Source organism: Amphiura filiformis, chromosome 7, assembly GCF_039555335.1.
Source record: "Amphiura filiformis chromosome 7, Afil_fr2py, whole genome shotgun sequence".
NCBI classification, from domain to species: Eukaryota; Metazoa; Echinodermata; class Ophiuroidea; order Amphilepidida; family Amphiuridae; genus Amphiura; species Amphiura filiformis.
In genome coordinates, this window is record NC_092634.1 from 43678688 (window position 1) to 43703722 (window position 25035).

The 25035-nt window shown below is 36.3% G+C and overlaps 2 protein-coding genes across 2 annotated transcripts; both read left to right on the plus strand.

Annotated features, from left to right (window-relative positions):
* Positions 1-3751: 3751 nt before the first annotated feature.
* LOC140157879 (ATP-dependent translocase ABCB1-like) lies at positions 3752-8665 on the plus strand. Its single transcript, XM_072181128.1, has 2 exons — positions 3752-4656; positions 5582-8665. Exons 1-2 carry the CDS (start codon positions 3752-3754, stop codon positions 8565-8567), a joined length of 3891 nt encoding a protein of 1296 aa, XP_072037229.1. The 3' UTR covers positions 8568-8665.
* Positions 8666-15271: 6606 nt separating this feature from the next.
* LOC140157880 (ATP-dependent translocase ABCB1-like) lies at positions 15272-21605 on the plus strand. The gene is given in 3 exon segments (XM_072181129.1): positions 15272-16176; positions 18425-19686; positions 19689-21605. Coding segments are annotated over 3 exon segments (3888 nt in total). The 3' UTR covers positions 21410-21605.
* Positions 21606-25035: the final 3430 nt, after the last annotated feature.

Here is a 25035-nt window from a genome sequence, read left to right on the forward strand (position 1 = left end):
CACAATGGTTTCAAAGTAAAAAAAAATCAGGTCTATTAATGGCAAAAAATCCTAATGTTTCATGTCGTCACAGATACGTTACCTAAATTCTACTCGCTATGATAAATGAAGCCATAAATACCATACTAGACTTTAGTACATTGGGTGATGACTGATCAAGTATGAGTATTAAGTCGGTAAGTTTTTACACTTGCACGATTAAGACAAAAGTGTGAAAGGGCTTCACAGATACGTTACCACCAATGCGCAAGTAATATTGCTCAAAAATAAAGAATTGTTGAAAAATCACCCATGCATTGTTTTGTGCTCTGAAACTATTTAAATTTTACGATTCTGAATGATTTTTACGAATTCTTTGTGGTTGGAATTTTGCAATTACCGAGCCCAAACTTGAACGCTTTATCGGAGAATGAGAATTAAGCTTTCTTTATACAGGGTACAACATTCAGGGTCTAGCACTGCTTTACAAAATACACTTAAGCAAATATAAAATTACAATTTAATATAAGAACTAGCTAATAGTACATATAATTTTAATACATAATACAGAAAAGAAAGAGCTAATACTCTAAAGGTATTGAAACTAAAATAATTATACATTTACCTTTAAATGGTTAATTTTGGTTAATTAAATGGTTAAAAGATCAAAATTTAGGCGAACATTTTATGGAAGTTTATTCCAAGTAATTGCAGACCTTGTTCTAAATGTAGGCTCAGAAGCATTGGGTTTTGAATGATGAGCAACAAGTGTATTCGAAAGCTGATGCCTGGTTGGATATGAGTGAACTGAGTTTGTAAGAATTAATTGAGAACTTAAATAATTTGGTGCAAATTGCCTTTGAGACATTTAAACACAATAATGAGGTTGATTATGAGTTGATTAGTCCAACGGTCGTGAACTTTACACCAATGCAATGTTTCCATCATATCGTTATAATGTATGTAAATATTATAATATTTTGGAGTACGTTCTTTATTATGTGCATGTTAATGTGGGAAAATTATGATATAAAAGTGTGCAATATTGTAAGTCTTTTACCATTGGGTTTTTTGTTATTATTATTGTTATTATTATTGTATTTTTATGTTTTTATAATGGAAATAAAATAAATTTATATAATTTGTAACAACAAAAACAACTTTTCTTATGATACAAATGTATAGACTGAAATGTATTGAATAAATATATTGAAGGAAGTTCTAAATTTGTGCATAGATATTCAATTATCCACGACACTGAAATAAAGAAACCCTCACACCAATTTTGGACCTCTTGTCAGTCATTCAGAAAGAACGCATAATTTATTCGTGCAATGCTTTGAGAAAATTCATTGGAATCAGCCAGCTAATATTTATTGATTTATGGTCAACTTTTTCGCTCGCGGTAATTACCCGACCGAGCCTCCCAAACAATTACTTCGAAAGCCAGTTGCGCCTATAAACCAAAAGTTCCCTTAACCGGGAATGCACTATCTAACGATAGAGAAAATATAAAGACTCCATCTAACAATGGATAGAATATAAGACTGCATCTAACGATGACAATATAAAAAGCCGCGGACTTACATATATCAAAAGAAATTAAATGGCTGACCCCTTTCTCATTTTCATATTATATTCATATTTAGATTACATGGTGGGCATCAGTAGAAACCAACGCCAAATCTTCTAGTAGGCAAATACCCCCGAAGATTGGAAAGACTAAATGGAATTTATTAATGTAATATATGTATAATTATGTACATTAAATTGATCATTTTAGAAAAATGATCCAAAAAACTGCCCCAGATTCCTTGACACACATTGTCATGCTTTGAAAGCTTATGATATCGTATACATCACTCGGTTATGATGCCTACTCTAAATACAATAGGACAGCCTACCCTAGAATTCAACGCGATAACTAGCCGGCTGCGCAACCTCATAAAAACTTGATTACAATATTTCCTTTTTATATTTTGTTGAACAAGAAAAATCTGAGGGCATAGTAATTGGCCCCTGTCTAGCTACCCCATGCCAACCTGGTGTTGATTCCTTCCTTCCCGCTATACACAACATTCCTCAACCAAAATACCGCCCAAGACAGAAATGGCATAAATTTTAACAATTTTACTAATGCTTCTGAAGAAGAAGCAACTTAACCACTATTTTACAACGATATTTGAACATTTATAACTGCGCCACAGCATAAAAACGTGTTGCTGAATAAGAACTGAACCTGAAATGATCTATTTGCGCACTCTCACACCTTAGTCATATTATTACGCACGGAAAGAACATCAGTATATTCTAACCCGAGGGCTCTCAACCAATTATGTTTTCCTTTCTCCTTCCAGACTCAAAATGGTACAATTTAAAATTAATTTTACTAGTGCTTCTGAGGCAGAAGCAAACTTCACCACACTATTTCACTGAGAATAATATTACAGCTGCGCAACAGAATAGAACATGTTGCTGAGATAGAAACTGAAGCTGAAGTGAACTACTCACACACGTACATCCATATAGTCACACTATTATGCAACACAAAGACCCGTGACATCCAACATATTCTGATTTCATTTCATTCTTAATTACATTTTGACTTAACGATGAAACCTTTGTGATTTTTCTCACTCTTGCGATACTTATTTATGACGCCCAGTCCACTATTTTGATCAATTTTAATCCGATCAACCCTGACATAAAGGGAGTGGTGGGTGGGAAAAATGTTACGCCCGCTCTGAATGCTTGACCGACAAAGAATGAATCCAAATAGCGACAACCCGTGCTGAAGTCCTGCCCGCGAAACTATCACGTGACTTCACTACGGAAGGCGATTCCAGCCACCGGGAAAATAGTGAAACTATCACGACTTCACTACGGAAGGCGATTTCAGCCGCATGGATAACTGTGTTTTCATTCGACAAGCGAATTAAACTGCATTTTTGTGTATCATGTATTCTACACAACAAATAATATCAAGTTTCTACTCCGTTTAGTTTTAAAGAAATACCTACTTAAAATCCATCGATTATCATAATTTTGTGCAATATTTATTTGTATAAATATCAAATAGTGCAATAGTATTGTTATGAACTAGTTTGCAGTGATGTTTTCACGAAAATCGCATCTACTAACGATCATGACTAAAACCAATGTAAGTGTATTAAAAGAAAACCCCAGAAAACACGGACATGCATGGAAAATATCAATTAGTCTTATTTGACAAATTAAACATTTGTCATAATAAATGGCAGGCGTGTCATTGACGAAATATTCTGCAATTCTGGAAATTTATTTGTAATTCTGGACGAACAACTTTTAGTATTTCAAATTTATTTTTCGCATAACAAATGATAAATTAAATGAATTATATAAATATTTCAAAATAATATATAGATGCGTTTCAAGAAACAAAAGTCGCAAACCAATATAAGCCAAAATAGACTCATTTCCAAATGGCTTAGTTCAATAACCTTTATTTAATCAATTTAACAAAATGGTGCATAATTAAGGGTAAGTACAGACTGTGTCCTTGAGATCCTAGTGAAAAGAATTTCAAAGTTCACAGCACAAGTGCCTTGTTGCGTTGCATTGTTGTGTGCCTTGATCTTATATTCATTTGTTATATATATTATTATTTGTGATTGTAGTGATTTAATTTCTGTTGCTTGCTGCTTGCACAGCCTTTTAGTACTGCTATCGAGGACTGAGAAATCCCACGAAAGATATTAAAGGGTGCTCATCAAGACAAACCAAAACCAGCAAAATGGAAATAGAGGCTACAGTTGATGCAGCAGCGGGTCCTCATGTTGATCACTCACAAGCCAATGATGATTCGACAACAGATTGTGGTGATATCAAAATATCAGAAACTGATGGCGACCTTTATGATATACAGTCCGATGCTAACAATGGTCAAACGGATGTTATATCGCAAGATAGTGTCAAAAGTGATCAATTAAAACCGGTTGGATTTTTTCAACTATTTCGCTTCTGTACTGGACTCGATGTTTTGCTGATAATTTTAGCAACTTTAGGATCGATCGCCCACGGTGCAGCTTTACCGATTGTCATACTATACTTAGGGAAAATAACGGATTCATTCATTGCACTTGGGTCAATAAAAAATATGACCACCACCGACATTGACCTCGATTTTTCATCAGAAGAAATTATTGAATTTTCTATCACGTATGTTTACATTGGACTATGTGTAGGAGCTGTTGCTTTCCTACAAGTTGGATTCTGGACTTTAACCGCTGAACGTCAGATTCACAACATCCAACTAAAATTCTTCCATTCGATCCTTCACCAAGATATTGCATGGTTTGACACTCAGAACTCAGGCGATCTTGCCAATCGTTTTTCAGATGACATAGCTCAGATCCAAAAGGGAATTGGAGAAAAACTAGCAACTATATTACAATACACGACATCCTGTATTGGTGGATTGATCTTGGGATTTGTGAAAAGTTGGGAATTGGCCTTAGTGATTCTTTCTTTCGTAGGTCTGATTATTTTTCCCGCTATCACGACCACTACAAGATTTACACGTAGACTTACGCAACGTGAGCTGGGAGGTTACGGAAAGGCGGGAAGCATTGCAGAGGAGGTCTTATCAGCTATACGTACTGTGGTGGCTTTTAGTGGAGAAAAGAAAGAAAGTAAACGGCAAGGATTATGTTTTGTTTTCTTCCTCTCTTCTTCTCCTTCTTCTTCTTCTTAAACATGTATCCGGCTGCTTAAACATTCCGGGATAAATAAAAGCAGTATGACTAATAGTAGATTGAATCCGCTACTTCTTCAACAGCCACGCATGGCGATTTTGTTCCGCCGTGTTTAACATGTTTAATAGACTTAGGCTAAGTATGTAAGCTTACCGTAGTCTTTCAACACACATGTTCTTGTACACGTCAAAGAAAAGGTTTATAATGAGACCAACAATGAAGCGATATTTTCATACTTTAGTTTTCTACCCAGAGTCGAAATGTAGGCATCAAAGGTGTAAATTTTGTACATCAGAGTCAATTTCGATGAGGTCACTGGCAACCAAGTGATTCGCTAGGAGTATTTCTATTGGTTAATTTTCCCGACCGTACTAAAAGAATTATTTACCCGGTGTAGTTGATGTGTACCATAGACAAAATGATCATTATTATAAAAACAGCATGGGCCACATGATGTTCAGCTCGTTTAACTACTTCAAATCACATTAATCTTCAGTAGGTGGAGTGCTACATAGAGCACTTCCTACTACCCCCCAGGGCGATAGGGTCAGCACATTGGCCCGGAAGCAGAATGTCATAAATATATCTAGTATAGTAGAATCTAGTATGATTATAGGGGAAAACTGGTCAATATAAATCTGGGCCGACGTATTAGTTAATATAATATCCCGGGTATATTATGCACTGCAAAGTCTGCAGACTTGTGGTTGGAGTTGGGCCAAGCCACAGCTAATCCTTGGTAGTTTTGTCTACTGTCTTCACTTCATTAGAATCATATCAGAAGCAAAACTGTTTGTTTAATAACGTTGGTGTTTACTGCGAGTTCTTTAGTTGCAATAATCGTTTCATCTTTCTTTTTCTTTTATCAGGTACCACAACCATCTCCATCACGCCAAAAGAGAAGGCATCAAGAAAGACACGATTCAAGGGCTTTTCATTGGCATCTTCTACTTTGCCATCTACGGTGGCTACTCGTTGTCATTTTGGTATGGCACTAGACTTGTCCTACGGGGTAATATAAGTGCAGGTGATATCTTTACAGTTTTCGCCGCCGTTTTACTTGGATTCTTCTCTCTTGGCAACGTCGCACCTAACTTCGCTGAAATTGCCACTGCAAAGGGAGCAGCAGCGGTTGTCTGGAAGATCATCGATAGGAAGTCTGAAATTGATAGCAGTTCCGATGCAGGAATTATACCCGACACGATGAAAGGTCAAATTCATTTTGAGAACGTACACTTTGCGTATCCGAGTAGGAAAGATATTGAAGTACTTGATAAATTAAGCTTACAGGTTAATGTTGGTGAGACAGTGGCACTTGTAGGGGCAAGTGGCAATGGTAAAAGCACAACAATGAGACTGGTTCAAAGATTGTATGATATCGACAATGGAAAGATTGAAATTGACGGGAATGACATCAGAGAATTGAATGTCAGTTGGCTGCGCAGGCATATTGGTATCGTTAATCAAGAGCCGGTGTTATTTGCTACTTCAATTCAAGAAAACATGAGGTATGGACGGGTAGATGCCTCAAACGATGACATTGTCAAAGCTGCAATTGAAGTCAATACCCATGACTTCATCTCAGCTCTACCAGATGGTTATGACACACTTGTAGGAGACCGTGGGGTTAAATTATCAGGTGGACAAAGACAAAGGGTAGCGATTGCCAGAGCATTACTCAGAGATCCTGAAATCCTCCTGTTAGATGAAGCAACATCGGCATTGGATACTGAGAGCGAATCATTGGTGCAAAGCGTCCTTGATAAAGCTAAACTTGGACGTACGTCAATCGTGATTGCACACAGACTATCTACTATCAAAAATGCAGATGTCATATGTGTTATTGATAAAGGAAGAATCGTTGAGAAGGGTAAGCATGAAGATCTAATGGAGATCTCTGACGGTATTTACAGACATTTAGCAACAGAAAAGATGAAAGGAGGAAAGTGTAGATCATCGGTCAATGAAGAACAAATACCGGAAGACATCGGAGATGTGGTGAAATCTGTGAATGAATCTGATGTTAAAGTCGTTGATAAAGAAGATGAAAAGGAAAAGGCAGCTAAGCTGAAGAAACAAGATGAACTTGACGTGAAAAAGTATTTCAGCGTCGGCAAAATTATGAAAATGAACTCCCCTGAATCATTGTACATCATAATTGGGTTCATTGCATCAGCTATTGCCGGCGCAGTGTCACCAGTATATGCTTATCTATTCAGCAGAATCATTGCAACATTTGCAATTCAAGACATAGATGAACTAAAGGAACAAATTGCGTTTCTATGCGGTATGTTTATTGTGTTAGCAACAGCTGCGCTTATCTCCAATGTAATTCAAACCGCTGCTTTTGGTAAATCTGGCGAAGAATTGACTCTACGATTGAGGCATTTGAGTTTTAAGGCAATGCTAAGACAAAATATTGCATGGTTTGATGATGACCAAAACAGCGTAGGTATCCTTACCACGGGGCTTTCAACAGAAGCATCAGAAGTTAAAGGTATCACTGGAGTCAGGATTGGCTTTATTTTGCAAGTGTTCTGCGATATGGGAGTAGCCATTATCATCTCTCTATATTTTGGATGGCAGTTGACTCTTTTGCTCTTAGGATTTATTCCTTTAATAGCACTAGCGGTTAGTATTAATTTTACAATCTTGACAGGAAACAATGTGGCCAGAAAAAAGGAGCAGGAAAAAGCTGGTAAATTAGTCCTGGAATCAATAGAAAACATTCGCACAGTTGTATCACTGACAAGGGAGAAAGATATATATGGTAACTTCAGATCAATACTAATGGGTCCGTACATGAAAAGTCAAAGGAACTCCATCATTACTGGGGTAACATTTGCCTTCACCCAGCTTACCATCTATTTTGCATTTGCATCTGTATTCCGTTTAGGTGGTTATTTAGTAGCGAACGGACTTTTGGAATTCGAGAATATGTTTTTGGTTCTTGCGGCAATTGTCTTCGGAAGCATAGGCCTTGGGCGTATAATTACTGGCATACCTGATTATGGCAGAGCAAAAATTTCCGCATGCCATATACTCAAAATACTAGATAGGGTACCGCCAATTGACAGTTATAGTACAGAAGGTTCCAAACCGGATTCGTTTAAATCAATAGTTCACTTCAAAGACTTATATTTCAAATACCCAACGCGCCCAAACGTCCAAGTACTTAGAGGACTAACGGTTTCTATAACACCAGGAGAAACCTTGGCATTGGTGGGAAGTAGCGGGTGTGGAAAGAGCACATTATTCAATCTAACGGAACGATTATATGATCCACATCAAGGAAATGTGTACCTGGATCAGTTTGATATTAAGGATCTGAATATTCAGTGGTTAAGATCTCAAGTTGGCTTGGTGTCTCAAGAACCAGTTTTGTTTGACGGGACAATCGCGTATAATATAGCGTACGGTGATAATGCCCGCCATGTACCGCTTACTGAAATCATCGAGTGCGCCAAGAATGCTAACATCCACAGCTTTATCGAGAAACTACCACTTGGGTATGACACAAACGTAGGTGAAAGAGGTACGCAGCTTTCAGGTGGGCAGAAACAAAGAATTGCGATCGCAAGAGCCTTGGTTCGAAACCCAAAACTACTTCTTCTAGATGAAGCTACATCCGCCTTAGATTCGGAAAACGAAAAGGCTGTACAAGATGCCCTTGATGAAGCTAAGAAAGGCCGCACGTGTATTACTATTGCTCATCGGTTGTCTACTATCCATGATGTTGATAAGATTGTTGTCATTCAGCAAGGAGTAGTAGCTGAACTTGGTACACACGACGAATTGATGGAACGCAAAGGGCAGTATTATAGTTTGTATACTGCTCAAGACCTAAAAACTTAATTACTGCCCTTTTCATGCACACAAATTGCATTGCCTTTACATTCAATATTGGAACTGCATTTTTATCAATGCGTACGATTTTTGTAGTTTTAAAGTTGATACGGATATTGGATGTTTAGATTTGTGAAATTCAACTATGAAGCATAGTTGGAAGAGTGGAAGATTTTAGAAACAACCTCATGAAAAGGATAAACATTGATGGAATGATAAAGTGAATGAATGAATGAATGAATGAATGAATGAATGAATGAATGAATGAATGAATGAATAAATGAATGAATTAGTTATGGGCTACTGCATCACTCAGTAGGCCCACTAAATGTATGTCATCACAAGGCAGAATATCCAGAACTAAATGCGATAAGGTTTTGTCTTCAAAGTTTTTTGTCAAATCTGGCTTTGGATGATAATCTTGTTCGTTTTATATTCAAATCACGCCTACAACTTTTAGAGTATAATTCTCTCTGCACAAATACTATCCCAACACGTACTCAAAAACATGTCGCATTTGTAATAACTATACTGTATCCAACATCATAAATGGTTGTATGCTAGACACGACCGTATTGTGGCTCTTATTAGGGAGGAAACCATGAAACTACACCTCCAGTTTGATATTTTCAGCGACCATACGGTACTCAATCTGATTTCCAATACATCCATCACAGAAAACCCGATCTCCTTATTTGTGATCGTCAGAACATGCAAGCTTTTATTGTTGATATGACTTGCCCATTTGATGCTTAACACATGTTATAACACCAAATTAAATATTTACCGACCACTTAAAGGGCATATATATTGCAAAAACAAGTTTAATTCCATTCGAATTGAAGAGAATAATTACTACATTACAAGTTGACACTCGTTGCAATTTTGTTGTAGCTCTTTTGATGCTCAATGATGTATGTAATGCGCGACCTTGTACACGAGAAATAGGGAAGACACAAAAAATTCTTAGGCCAAAATGTTTGTTTTTTTATTATTTTTTAAAAACTAGATAAAAATATCTAGGACCCGTTTTTTTTAATTTTGACCAATTTCACCAAAATATTGAAAATTTGGGCCAAAATCGGGCTTTTTTATGATTTTTTTGAAAAATCAGCATTTTTGACCATTGGTGCAAATTTCTCAAAGTTGGTCAAAATTTAAAAAAAAAGTCCTAGATATTTTAGTTTTTAAAAATTAATAAAAAAAAATTGGCCCAAGAATTTTTTTGTTATGGTGCACGAAAAGAAGTGTGCCAAAAACCGTTATTTTTAGGATTTTGGCCCAAAAATGGCATTTAGGCCCAAATTTGACCTCACAGAGGAACTTAGCAAGTCTTTGCCATTCTAAATATGTATATTTTTATAAACTTTAGACCAACAATTTAGCAGTTATGAGGCCCGAAAGTTTCCATAATTCCAGGGTTCAGACCAACCTTAGGTTATTATCATAATTATTAGGATAAATTATAGTAGGATTTATTTATATTTATAACATTCGACCAAAGCAGGGCAAAATCCACTTGTGCTTAGAGCCTACTAATTTCAAAGGATGTCAACCGAATATGAGAAGAGGTTCGATGCAGGAGGAAAATCGGAGTACCCGGAGAAAAACCTGCTTGGACGAGCAAGGGTTGGCAACAAAACTCATATGACCCATTCCATGTCAACTCCAGGGATGTGCACCGCAGCACCTCTTCAATTTTTTTCTTTTTCTGTGTGGTGGTAGATATTGATGAGAAAATAAAATTCTGAAAATTTGAGCTTCATACTCCATTTCGTTTTCCCGTGGCATCAATTTGAAATCTAGGGGGGTCAGCGTAAAAAATGTGTCATAACGCGAAAGACGACGTTTGGAGGTCCATAAATGTATAAAGGGAACCCTTTAAAACTTTGAAAAGTATGTATCCTGGGGTACTTTTTGGTGTACAATTCAAATTCAAAGATATAGGGCCCTCAAAATGCAACTTCGTCCAACCAGGACCAACTTTGGTCAGAACTCAAAAGTAAAATAATTTTATTGTCCATTTTTTTGCCAGTCAGAGCCCTTTGGTAGGACATTCTTATCAATATTGAGCATATTAGAATACATTTAGCTGAGATATTACCCATGCAAAACCACTTTTTTACATTTTGACCCCCTGAAAACCAATGTCAGACAATTTGCCCCACCATCAACTTCAGGTATGTTGAAGATATGTTCATCTTGGACAACATTTCTGAGAGATATTGGCTTGGGGTCTTGATGGCTTCAACACATCAGTTAGGTTTGCCTACTCCATAGAGTTGTACACATTTTTGATTTCGCATGTATAATGATTTAATGTACAACTCTATGGAGAAGGTAAACCTAATTAATGTGTTGAAGCCATCAAGACCCCAAGCCAATATCTCTCAGAAATGTTGTCCAAGGACATATTTTCAATATACCTGAAGTTGATGGTGGGTCAAAATGTCTGACATTGGTTTTCAGGGGGGTCAAAATGTACAAAAAATGTACAATTGGGGTTTTACATGGGTAATATCTCAGCTAAAAGTATTCTAATAGGCTCAATCTTGGATAAGAGTAATGTCCTACCAAAGGGCTCTGACTGGCAAAAAAATGGACAATAAAATTATTTTTACTTTTGAAGTTCTAACCCCCCAAAGTTGGTCCTCGATGGACGAAGTTGCATTTTGAGGGCCCTATATCTTTTAAAATAAAGGAGTTACAAGTTTTCTGATGCCAGATTTGAATTCTACGCAAAAAAGTACCACAGGATACATACTTTTCAAAGTTGTAAAGGGTTCCCTTTATACATTTATGGACCTCCAAACGTCGTCTTTCGCGTTGCGACACATTTTTTACGCTGACCCCCCTAAATTTCAAATTGATGCCACGGGAAAACGAAATAGAGTATGAAGCTCAAATTTTCAGGATTTTACTTTCTCATCAATATCTACCACCAGACAGAAAAAGAAAAAAATTGAAGAGGTGTTGCGGTGCACATCCCTGGAGTTGACATGGAATGGGTCATATGTGAAACACGGGAATGAAACCCGGGCCACAGTAATAAGAAGCGAGTGAGAAGACTACTCTTTCTACACAGACATGTAAGACTATTGTTAAAAATGTCATTTTCCAACAAATACTTTAAAATCGTTTTGTGCGTTTTTCACTGGTAATGTTGTGTTTTGGTTTGTATAAAAACGTTTTAAACGTTAAACATTAAACGTCATGTTTCATGACAACGTTTTGAAAACGTTTTGTATGAAAACATAATATAACAACATTTTTGAAATGTTGTCAAAATGTTATTGTAAATTATTTTTGTAAATATTTAAACAACATTATGTTAGAATATTTTACAGTAAGTTTTTAAAAAATGTTTTGCATGTTATGAAAACGCTTAATGTCCTTTATATAATAAACGTTTTCTGTAAACCTTTTCTAACCTTTTGAATAATGTCGATTTTGCAGTAAGTTTAAAAAAAATGTTTTGAATGTTATGAAAACGCTTTTAAGCGTTTTTCATAACATTCAAAACATTAAAATGTCCTTTATATAATAAACGTTTTCTGTAAACCTTTTCTAACCTTTTGCGAATAATGTCGATTATTATAGTATGTACAATGATAGAAGGAGTTGATGCATGTTCATGTTTAGGTATTTCAATAAATTGACTAAAATTAAATGCTGATTTTAGCTTAGAGGCTATTTCTTTCTGTTATCATTCCTGCTATACACGCTCGCCGTGATTGATACCAGTTTTTCTTAAACACAAATGAGTACATGTTGCTTTTCTAAAATAAACATAATTAAATTTTGGATTTATTTAGCGCCTTTTTCCAAATCTTAGAGGACTCAAAGCGTTGTAATTTTGCTGCCATGGCGAATCATCACAATCAGATCGCATCAACTAGGCTGCGGCAGGGTGCGGCTGAAACCTTAGCACTTAGATTGTAACATTCTTTAATTAACTGTGCAGCTCCCCAAATTAAATTGGGTGAAGGAAGTTTTTAATAACCTAACAACTAATCACCGATTTTTGAAAGCAGGAGGAAACCCGAGATCCAGGAGATAACCTGCGAGAGCGAGCAAGGAATCGGGATAAACCAAGTGCACATATAATCCTTGGGCACAGCTGGGGCTTGAACCCGGGAACTCGCTCTCCCTCTTCCTCTTAGGTGATCGTACATTTAAAAAGGTTTGATTTGATTGCATTTCCCATTATCTTTATTAAAAGATTATGTTTATTTGAGTATATTAATATTTTTTAATGATATCTTTGATTCTGGTAGGTTGTTTTTCTGAATCAATGTCGCATGTGTGTGTCCAGTGTGTCGCAAGCATTAACAAAATCATATGAAACTATCTTGTACACGTTGTAGTAACCTAACGGGCAAAGAATTATAAAAGTATTTCTGGCATTTTAAGTCATGCAGTAATGACATTATGTTGCCGTTTAATCACAATACTGATGACAATGCATTTTTACTTGATTTTTTAAAGAATTTCGAAGATACTATAAATTTCGAAAAAATGGTGGATAATTTAATAAGGTTTAAAGATGATGAATAATATAATTATTTCAAACTCGTTGGTTTATAGGCTTGTACAATGTGTTTTTGTGTAAAAGTATTATACTATTAAAAACAATTATGATTTTAGAAATAACCACTCTACACAATCACTATACTTGATTTTGTGAATGATATCAGTGAAAGTATACAGATAAAATCATGGAAATAACATTCCTTTGCCCCACACATTTTTTCTTGTCCCCCCTCCTTCCATTTTTTGAGGTGAAACCCTCCAAATTACGTAAATTTCCATTTTTTGCGGTAATATGCACAAAATTTGTTGATTTTGCCACCCTGAAATTCACTTTGCCCACCCCCTCCCCGAAATAAATTACTGGTGCTGCAACTGATGCCCATACGAAATTCAACATATTTGTTAAAAAGTTAATTATTATTTCATTATTATATAATTTAAGCTTTCTTTATACATAGTTACAACATTCAGTGTCTAGCACTACTTTCCTAGAAGGCCCTGATTTACATAAATATAGGTACAATTACATATACAAAATACACTTAAGCAAATATAAAATTACAATTTAATATAAGAACTAGCTAATAGTACATATAATTATAATACACAATACAGAAAAGAAAGAGCTAATACTCTAAAGGTATTGAAACTAAAATAATTGTTTGCCTTTAAATGGTCAATTTTGAAGAATGTTTTTGAATTGGTTTATTAAATGGTTAAAAGATCAAAATGTAGGCGAGCATTTTGTGGAAGTTTATTCCAAGTAATTGCAGACCTTGTTCTAAAGGTAGGCTCAGCAGCATTGGTTTTTGAATGATGAGCAACAAGTGTATTCGAAAGCTGATGTCTAGTTGGATATGAGTGAAATGAATTTGTAAAAAATAATTGAGAACTTAAATAATTTGGTGCATTGCCTTTGAGGCATTTAAACACAATAATGAGGTTGATTATGAGTTGATTAGTTCAACGGTCGTGAAGTTTACACCAATGCAATGTTTCTATCATATCGTTATAATGTATGTAAATATTAAAATATTAGTCTTGGAGTACGTTCTTTATTATGTGCATGTTAATGTGGGAAAATGATGATATAAAAGTGTCCAATATTGTAAGTCTTTTTACTTGGGATTGCATCCTATCCATCGGGGTTTTTTGTTATTATTATTGTTATTATTATTGTATTTTTATGTTTTTTTATGATGGAAAAATAAATTTGTATAATTTGTAACAACAAAAACAACTCTTCTTATGATACAAATGTATAGAACGAAATGTATTGAATAAATATATTGAAGGAAGTGATAAATTTGCGCAAAGATATTAAATTTGTGTGTATCATGTATTCTACACAACAAATAATATGAAGTTTCTACTCCGTTTAGTTTTAAAGAAATACCTACTTAAAATCCATCGATTATCATAATTTTGTGCAATATTTATTTGTATAAATATCAAATAGTGCAATAGTATTGTTATGAACTATTTTGCAGTGATGCTTTCACGAAAACCGCATCGCACAACGTACACACTCTACTAACGATCATGACTAAAACCAATGTAAGTGTATTGAAAGAAAACCCCGGAAAACACGAATATGCATGGAAAATATCAATTAGTCTTATTTGACAAATTAAACATTTGTCATAATAAATAGCAGGCGTGTCATTGACGAAATATTCTGCAATTCTGGAAATGTATTTGTAATTCTGGACGAACAACTTTTAGTATTTCAAATTAATTTTTCGCATAACAAATGATACATTAAATGGATTATATAAATATTTCAAAATAATATATAGCTGCGTTTCAAGAAGAAAAGGTCGCAAACCACTATAAGCCAAAATAGACTCATTTCCAAATGGCTTAGTTCAATAACCTTTATTTAACAAATATTTAAATGGTGCATAATAAGGGGTAAGTACGGACTGTGTCCTTGAGATCCCAGTGAAAAGAATTTCAAAGTTCACAGCACAAGTGCCTTGTTGCATTGTTGTGTGCCTTGATCTTATATGCATTTGTTATATTATATTATTATTAATCAGATTTGCGATTGTAGTGATTTAATTTCTGTTGCTTGCAGCATGCGCAGCCTTTTTTAGTTGCTGTAGAGGACTGAGAAATCCCACGAAAGATATTAAAGCGTACGTAGTGCTCATCAAGACAAACCAAAACCAGCAAAAATGGAAATAGAGGCTACAATTGATGCAGCAGCGGGTCCCCATGTTGATCACTCACAAGCCAATGGTGATTCGACAACAGATTGTGGAGATATAAAAATATCAGAAACTGATGGCGACCTTTATGATATACAGTCCGATGCTAACAATGGTCAAAAGGATGTTATATCGCAAGATAGTGTCAAAAGTGATCAATTAAAACCGGTTGGATTTTTTCAGCTATTTCGCTTCTGTACTGAACTCGATGTTTTGCTGATAATTTTAGCAACCTTAGGGTCGATCGCCCACGGTGCAGCTTTACCGATTGTCATACTATACTTAGGGAAAATAACGGATTCATTCATTGCACTTGGGTCAATAAAAAATATGACCACCACCGACACTGACCTCGATTTTTCATCAGAAGAAATTGTTGAATTTTCTATTACGTATGTTTACATTGGACTCTGTGTAGGAGCTGTTGCTTTCCTACAAGTTGGATTCTGGACTTTAACTGCCGAGCGCCAGGTTCACAACATCCAACTAAAATTCTTCCATTCGATCCTTCACCAAGATATTGCATGGTTTGACACTCAGACCTCAGGTGATCTTGCCAACCGTTTTTCAGATGACATAGCTCAGATCCAAAAGGGAATTGGAGAAAAACTAGCAACTATATTACAATACACGACATCCTGTATTGGTGGATTGATCTTGGGATTTGTGAAAAGTTGGGAATTGGCCCTAGTGATTCTTTCTTTCGTAGGTCTGATTATTTTTCCCGCTATCACGATCACTACAAGATTTACACGTAGACTTACGCAACGTAAGCTGGGAGGTTACGGAAAGGCGGGAAGCATTGCAGAGGAGGTCTTATCAGCTATACGTACTGTGGTGGCTTTTAGTGGGGAAAAGAAAGAAAGTAAACGGTAAGGATTATGTTTTGTTTTCTTCCTCTCTTCTTCTCCTTCTTCTTCTTCTTAAACATGTATCCGGCTGCTTAAACATTCCGGGATAAATAAAAGCAGTATGACTAATAGTAGATTGAATCCACTACTTCTTCAACAGCCACGCATGGCGATTTTGTTCCGCCGTGTTTAACATGTTTAATAGACTTAGGGCAAGCGCGGATCCAGGGGGGGTGCTTTGGTGGCTGCAGCACCCCGGGGTATGAATCGCAAAAAAAAAAAAAAAAAAAAGAGAGAGAGAAAAGAAAGAAAGAAAGAAAAGAAAGAAAGAAAGAGAGAGAAAGAAAGAAAGGAAAAAGTATGCACCAAATCGCGCGAATTGAGTTCAGAAATGCAAAATTTCCCTAGGCAAGGGGATGCAGCCCCCTTCCAACACCCTGGGCCCCCGTATTGGTCACTTACTTTACAGCAGGCGCGATTTGGGGGCGGGCCCTCTTCCCACAAAAAAGGAAATGAGAGAAGAGAAGAGAAAGGGGAAAAGCTAAAAAAAGGAGAAAAAGAGAAGAGAAATGGAGAAAAGGAGGAGAGAAAAGGTTAACTTGCACGTAATTGAGTTATAATTGAGGTTCATGCCTAAAAAACCGCAGAGTCGGGTCGATCGGAAGTAGGCCCTATAATATGGGCCAGCAATTTTTAGGCATTGCTTGAAGGCGGGACCTCGTACCAAAAGCATTTGAAAATTACTGCGGGCCCGCAGGGCCTATCACATTTTGTCACCTAAGTCACTACAATAATAGGAAAAACTTCATGGACGGGCCGTCATTCACAAATTTTCGGCTTTTTCAAACTAAAATATTTTACACAATAATAATACCAAAATGGTCCACCAAATCGCTTCAATTAGGTATTCAGTTTGCAAAATTTTCCAACTTCTGAGGGGGAATATCCCCCCTCAGACACCCCCTTACGTACTGGATAAATAAGTGGCCATTTTCATTTCTGCTCAATTATGTTTAAAACAATTTATAGGCCTACAACAATAGGGAAGCGGAAAGGCTTCATGGCCCGTCATATCACACATTTTCGGCTTTTTCAAACTTAAATTGTACACACCAATAATGCCAAAATGGTCCACCAAATCGCTTCAAGGAGGTCTTCATTTTGCAAAATTTCCAACTTCAGAGGGGGGACACATCCCCCCTCAGACACCCCCCTGCGTAGTGCATAAACAATATATAGGCCTATAACAATAGGGAAAACTTGTCCACGAAAGGCTTCATGTCCCATCATTTCACAAATTTTCGGCTTTTTCAACATGCTCAAACAAAATTTACACACTCTATAGTGACAAAATGGTCCACCAAATGGCTTCAATTAGGTCTTCATTTTTCAAAAGTTTCTTACTTCTCAGGGGGGCACATCCCCCCTCAGACACCCCCCTGCGTCGCGCAAGCGCGACGCGATGCCCGCTTCGCGCCCATTTTTTACTTGTTTGTGATTTTTTAAAGCACCCCGGGGGGAAGCAGTCCTGGATCCGCCCTTGACTTAGGGTAATATGTAAGCTTACCGTAGTCTTTCAACACACATGTTCTTGTACACGTCAAAGAAAAGGTTTATAATGAGACCAAAAATGAAGCGATATTTTCATACTTTAGTTTTCTACCCAGAGTCGAAATGTAGGCATCGAAGATCAAAGGTATAAATTGTGTACATCAGAGTCAATTTCGATGAGGTCACTGGCAACCAAGTGATTCGCTAGGAGTGGTTAATTTTCCCGACCGTACTAAAAGAATTATTTACCCGGTGTAGTTGATGTGTACCATAGACAAAATGATCATTATTATAAAAACAGCATGGGCCACATGATGTTCAGCTCCTTTAACTACTTCAAATCACATTAACCTTCAGTAGGTGGAGTGGTACATAGAGCACTTCCTACCAACCCCCCTCAGGGCGATAGGGTCAGTACTTTGGCCCGGAAGCAAAATGTCATAAATACATCTAGTATAGTAGAATCTAGTATAATTATAGGGGAAAACTGGTCAATATAAATCTGGGCCGACTTAGTTAATATAATATCCCGGGTATAATAATTATGCACTACAAAGTCTGCAGGCTTGTGGTTGGAGTTGGGCTAAGCCTTGGTCGTTTTGTCTACTGTCTTCATTTCATTAGCACCAGAAGCAAAACTGTTTGTTTAATAACGTTGGTGTTTACTGCGAGTCCTTTAGTTGCAATAATCGTTTCATCTTTCTTTTTCTTTTATCAGGTACTACAACCATCTCCATCACGCCAAAAGACATGGCATAAAGAAAGACACAATTCAAGGGCTTTTCATAGGCATCTTCTACTTTGCCATCTACGGTTGCTATTCGTTGTCATTTTGGTATGGCACAAGACTTGTCCTACGGGGTGATATAAGTGCAGGTGATATATTTACAGTTTTCGCCGCCGTTTTACTTGGATTCTTCTCTCTTGGCAACGTCGCACCTAACTTCACTGAAATCGCCACTGCAAGAGGAGCTGCAGCAGTTGTCTGGAAGATCATCGATAGGAAGTCTGAAATTGATAGCAGTTCCGATGAAGGAATCATACCCGACACGATGAAAGGTCAAATTCATTTTGAGAACGTACACTTTGCGTATCCGAGTAGGAAAGATATTAAAGTACTTGATGGTTTAAGCTTACAGGTTAATGTTGGTGAGACAGTGGCACTTGTAGGGGCAAGTGGCAATGGTAAAAGCACAACAGCAAGACTAGTTCAAAGATTGTATGATATCAACAATGGAAAGATTGAAATTGATGGGAATGACATCAGAGAATTGAATGTCAGTTGGCTGCGCAGGCATATTGGTGTCGTTAATCAAGAGCCGGTGTTATTTGCCACTACGATTCAAGAAAACATCAGGTATGGACGGATAGATGCCTCAAACGATGACATTGTCAAAGCTGCAATTGAAGCCAATGCCCATGACTTCATCTCAGCTCTACCAGATGGTTATGACACACTTGTAGGAGACCGTGGGGTTAAATTATCAGGTGGACAAAGACAAAGGGTAGCGATTGCCAGAGCATTACTCAGAGATCCTGAAATTCTCTTGTTAGATGAGGCAACATCGGCATTGGATACGGAGAGCGAGTCATTGGTGCAAAACGCACTTGATAAAGCTAAACTTGGACGTACGTCAATCGTGATTGCACACAGACTATCTACTATCAAAAATGCAGATGTCATATGTGTTATTGATAAAGGAACAATCGTTGAGAAGGGTAAACATGAAGATCTAATGGGGATCTCTGACGGTATTTACGGAGAGTTAGCAACAGGAAAGTTGAAAGAAAGAAAGGGTAGATCATCGCTCAATCAAGAACAAATTCTGAAAGACATCGGAGATGTGGTGAAATCTGTGAATGAATCTGATGTTAAAGTCGTTGATAAAGAAGATGAAAAGGAAAAGGCAGCTAAGCTGAAGAAACAAGATGAACTTGACGTGAAAAAGTATTTCAGCGTCGGCAAAATTATGAAAATGAACTCCCTGAATCATTGTACATCATAATTGGGATCATTGCATCAGCTATTGCCGGCGCAGTGTCACCAGTATATGCTTATCTATTCAGCAGAATCATTGCAACATTTGCAATTCAAGACATAGATGAACTAAAGGAACAAATTGCGTTTCTATGCGGTATGTTTATTGTGTTAGCAACAGCTGCGCTTATCTCCAACGTAATTCAAACCGCTGCTTTTGGTAAATCTGGCGAAGAATTGACTCTACGATTGAGGCATTTGAGTTTTAAGGCAATGCTAAGACAAAATATTGCATGGTTTGATGATGACCAAAACAGCGTAGGTATCCTTACCACGAGGCTTTCAACAGAAGCATCAGAAGTTAAAGGTATCACTGGAGTCAGGATTGGCTTTATTTTGCAAGTGTTCTGCGATATGGGAGTAGCCATTATCATCTCTCTATATTTTGGATGGCAGTTGACTCTTTTGCTCTTAGGGTTTATTCCTTTAATCGCACTAGCGGTTAGTATTAATTTTACAATCTTGACAGGAAGCAATGTGGCCAGAAAAAAGGAGCAGGAAAAAGCTGGTAAATTAGTCCTGGAATCAATAGAAAAGATTCGCACAGTTGTATCACTGACAAGGGAGAAAGATATATATGGTAACTTCAGATCAATACTAATGGGTCCGTACATGAAAAGTCAAAGGAACTCCATCATTACTGGGGTAACATTTGCCTCCACCCAGCTTACCATCTATTTAGCATTTGCATCTGTATTCCGTTTAGGTGGTTATTTAGTAGCGAACGGACTTTTGGAATTCGAGAATATGTTTTTGGTTCTTGCGGCAATTGTCTTCGGAAGCATAGGCCTTGGGCGTATAATTACTGGCATACCTGATTATGGCAGAGCAAAAATTTCCGCATGCCATATACTCAAAATACTAGATAGGGTACCACCAATTGACAGTTATAGTACAGAAGGTTCCAAACCGGATTCGTTTAAATCAATAGTTCACTTCAAAGACTTATATTTCAAATACCCAACGCGCCCAAACGTCCAAGTACTTAGAGGACTAACGGTTTCTATAACACCAGGAGAAACCTTGGCATTGGTGGGAAGTAGCGGGTGTGGAAAGAGCACAATATTCAATCTAACGGAACGATTATATGATCCACATCAAGGAAATGTGTACTTGGATCAGTTTGATATTAAGGATCTGAATATTCAGTGGTTAAGATCTCAAATTGGCTTGGTGTCTCAAGAACCAGTTTTGTTTGACGGGACAATCGCGTATAATATAGCGTACGGTGATAATGCCCGCCATGTACCGCTTACTGAAATCATCGAGTGCGCCAAGAATGCTAACATCCACAGCTTTATCGAGAAACTACCACTTGGGTATGACACAAACATAGGTGAAAGAGGTACGCAGCTTTCAGGTGGGCAGAAACAAAGAATTGCGATCGCAAGAGCCTTGGTTCGAAACCCAAAACTACTTCTTCTAGATGAAGCTACATCCGCGTTAGATTCGGAAAACGAAAAAGCTGTACAAGATGCCCTTGATGATGCTAAGAAAGGCCGCACATGTATTACTATTGCTCATCGGTTGTCTACTATCCATGATGTTGATAAGATTGCTGTCATTCACGGAGGAGAAGTAGCTGAACTTGGTACACACGATGAATTGATGAAACGCAAAGGGCAGTATTATAGTTTGTATACTGCTCAAGACCTAAAAACTTAATTACTGCCCTTTTCATGCACACAAATTGCATTGCCTTTACATTCAATATTGGAACTGCATTTTCATCAATGCGTACGATTTTTGTAGTTATAAAGTTGATACGGATACTGCATGTTTGGATTTGTAAAATTCAACTATGGAGCATAGTTGGAAGAGTGGAAGATTTTAGAAACAACCTCATGAAAAGGATAAACATTGATGGAATGATAAAGTGAATGAATGAATGAATGAATGAATGAATGAATGAATGAATGAATGAATGAATGAATGAATGAATGAATGAATGAATGAATGAATGAATGAATGAATGAATAAATGAATGAATTAGTTATGGGCTACTGCATCACTCAGTAGGCCCACTAAATGTATGTCATCACAAGGCAGAATATCCAGAACTAAATGCGATAAGGTTTTGCCTTCAAAGTTTTTTGTCAAATCTGGCTTTGGATGATAATCTTGTTCGTTTTATATTCAAATCACGCCTACAACTTTTAGAGTATAATTCTCTCCTGCACAAATACTATCCCAACACGTACTCAAAAACATGTCGCATTTGTAATAACTATACTGTATCCAACATCATAAATGGTTGTATGCTAGACACGACCGTATTGTGGCTCTTATTAGGGAGGAAACCATGAAACTACACCTCCAGTTTGATATTTTCAGCGACCATAACAAGCGACTTTCGTGGTACTCAATCTGATTTCCAATACATCCATCACAGAAAACCCGATCTCCTTATTTGTGATCGTCAGAATATGCAAGCTTTTATTGTTGATATGACTTGCCCATTTGATGCTTAACACATGTTATAACACCAAATTAAATATTTACCGACCACTTAAAGGGCATATATATTGCAAAAACAAGTTTAATTCCATTCGAATCGAAGAGAATAATTACTACATTACAAGTTGACACTCGTTGCAATTTTGTTGTAGCTCTTTTGATGCTCAATGATGTATGTAATGCGCGACCTTGTACACGAGAAATAGGGAAGACACAACAAATTCTTAGGCCAAAATGTTTGTTTTTTTTATTATTTTTTAAAAACTAGATAAAAATATCTAGGACCCGTTTTTTCATTTTTTTTAATTTTGACCAATTTCACCAAAATATTGAAAATTTGGGCCAAAATCGGGCTTTTTTATGATTTTTTTGAAAAATCAGCATTTTTGGTGCAAAATTCTCAAAGTTGGTCGAAATTTTAAAAAAAAATGAAAAAAAAAAAGTCCTAGATATTTTAGTTTTTAAAAATTAATAAAAAAAAATTGGCCCAAGAATTTTTTTGTTATGGTGCACGAAAAAGAAGTGTGCCAAAAACCGTTATTTTTGGGATTTTGGCCCAAAAATGGCATTTAGGCCCAAATTTGACCTCACAGATGAACTTATCAAGTCTTTGCCATTCTAAATATGTATATTTTTATAAACTTTAGACCAACAATTTAGCAGTTATGAGGCCCGAAAGTTTCCATAATTCCAGGGTTCAGACCAACCTTAAGTTATTATCATAATTATTAGGATAAATTATAGTAGGATTTATTTATATTTATAACATTCGACCAAAGCAGGGCAAAATCCACTAGTGCTTAGAGCCTACTAATTTCAAAGGATGTCAACCGAATATGAGAAGAGGTTCGATGCAGGAGGAAAATCGGAGTACCCGGAGAAAAACCTGCTTGGACGAGCAAGGGTTGGCAACAAAACTCATATGTGAAACACGAGAATGAAACCCGGGCCACAGTAATAAGAAGCGAGTGAGAAGACTACTCTTTCTACACAGACATGTAAGACTATTGTTAAAAATGTCATTTTCCAACAAATACTTTAAAATCGTTTTGTGCGTTTTTAACTGGTAATGTTGTGTTTTGGTTTTTATAAAAACGTTTTAATAACATTAAACATTAAACGTCATGTTTCATGACAACGTTTTGAAAACGTTTTGTATGAAAACATAATATAACAACATTTTTGAAATGTTGTCAAAATGTTATTGTAAATTATTTTTGTAAATATTTAAACAACATTATGTTAGAACATTTTACAGTAAGTTTTTAAAAAATGTTTTGCATGTTATGAAAACGCTTAATGTCCTTTATATAATAAACGTTTTCTGTAAACCTTTTCTAACCTTTTGAATAATGTCGATTTTGCAGTAAGTTTTAAAATAATGTTTTGAATGTTATGAAAACGCTTTTAAGCGTTTTCATAACATTCAAAACATTAAAATGTCCTTTATATAATAAACGTTTTCTGTAAACCTTTTCTAACCTTTTGCGAATAATGTCGATTTTGCATTAAGTTTTTAAACAATGTTTTGAATGTTATGAAAACGCTTAATGTCCTTTATATACCCTTATCTAACCCGACTATAAACGTTTTCTGTAAACCTTTTCTAACCTTTTGCTAATAATGTCGATTATTATAGTATGTACAATGATAGAAGGAGTTGCTGCATGTTCATGTTTAGGTATTTCAATAAATTGAATAAAATTAAATGCTGATTTTAGCTTAGAGGCTATTTCTTTCTGTTATCATTCCTGCTATACACGCTCGCCGTGATTGATAACAGTTTTTTTTAAACACAAATGAGTACATGTTGCTTTTCTAAAATAAACATAATTAAATTTTGGATTTATATAGCGCCTTTTTCCAAATCTTAGAGGACTCAAAGCGTTGTAATTTTGCTGCCATGGCGAATCATCACAATCAGATCGCATCAACTAGGCTGCGGCAGGGTGCGGCTGAAACCTTAGCACTTAGATTGTAACATTCTTTAATTAACTGTGCAGCTCCCCAAATTAAATTGGGTGAAGGAAGTTTTTAATAACCTAACAACTAATCACCGATTTTTGAAAGCAGGAGGAAACCCGAGATCCAGGAGAAAACCTGCGAGAGCGAGCAAGGAATCGGGATAAACCAAGTGCACATATAATCCTTGGGCACAGCTGGGGCTTGAACCCGGGAACTCGCTCTCCCTCTTCCTCTTAGGTGATCGTGCATTTAAAAAGGTTTGATTTGATTGCATTTCCCATTATCTTTATTAAAAGATTATGTTTATTTGAGTATATTAATATTTTTTAATGATATCTTTGATTCTGGTACAAATGTAGGTTGTTTTTCTGAAACAATGTGGGGTGTGTGTGTCCAGTGTGTCGCAAGCATTAACAAAATCATATGAAACTATCTTGTACACGTTGTAGTAACCTAACGGGCAAAGAATTATAAAAGTATTTCTGGCATTTTAAGTCATGCAGTAATGACATTATGTTGCCGTTTAATCACAATACTGATGACAATGCATTTTTACTTGATTTTTTTAAAGAATTTCGAAGATACTATAAATTTCGAAAAAATGGTGGATAATTTAATAAGGTTTAAAGATGATGAATAATATAATTATTTCAAACTCGTTGGTTTATAGGCTTGTACAATGTGTTTTTTGTGTAAAAGAATTATACTTTTATAAAACAATTATGATTTTAGAAATAACCACTCTACACAATCACTGTACTTGATTTTGTGAATGATATCAGTGAAAGTATACAGATAAAATCATGGAAATAACATTCCTTTGCCCCACCAATTTTTTTCTTGTCCCCCCTCCTTCCATTTTTTGAGGT

Excerpts from the sequence above, each read along its gene's own strand:
- LOC140157879 (XM_072181128.1), top strand. The coding sequence starts at position 3,752 with ATGGAAATAGAGGCTACAGTTGATGCAGCAGCGGGTCCTCATGTTGAT. Across the intron at positions 4,657-5,581 it reads GAAAAGAAAGAAAGTAAACG|GTACCACAACCATCTCCATC; the intron begins GCAAGGATTATG and ends TTCTTTTATCAG.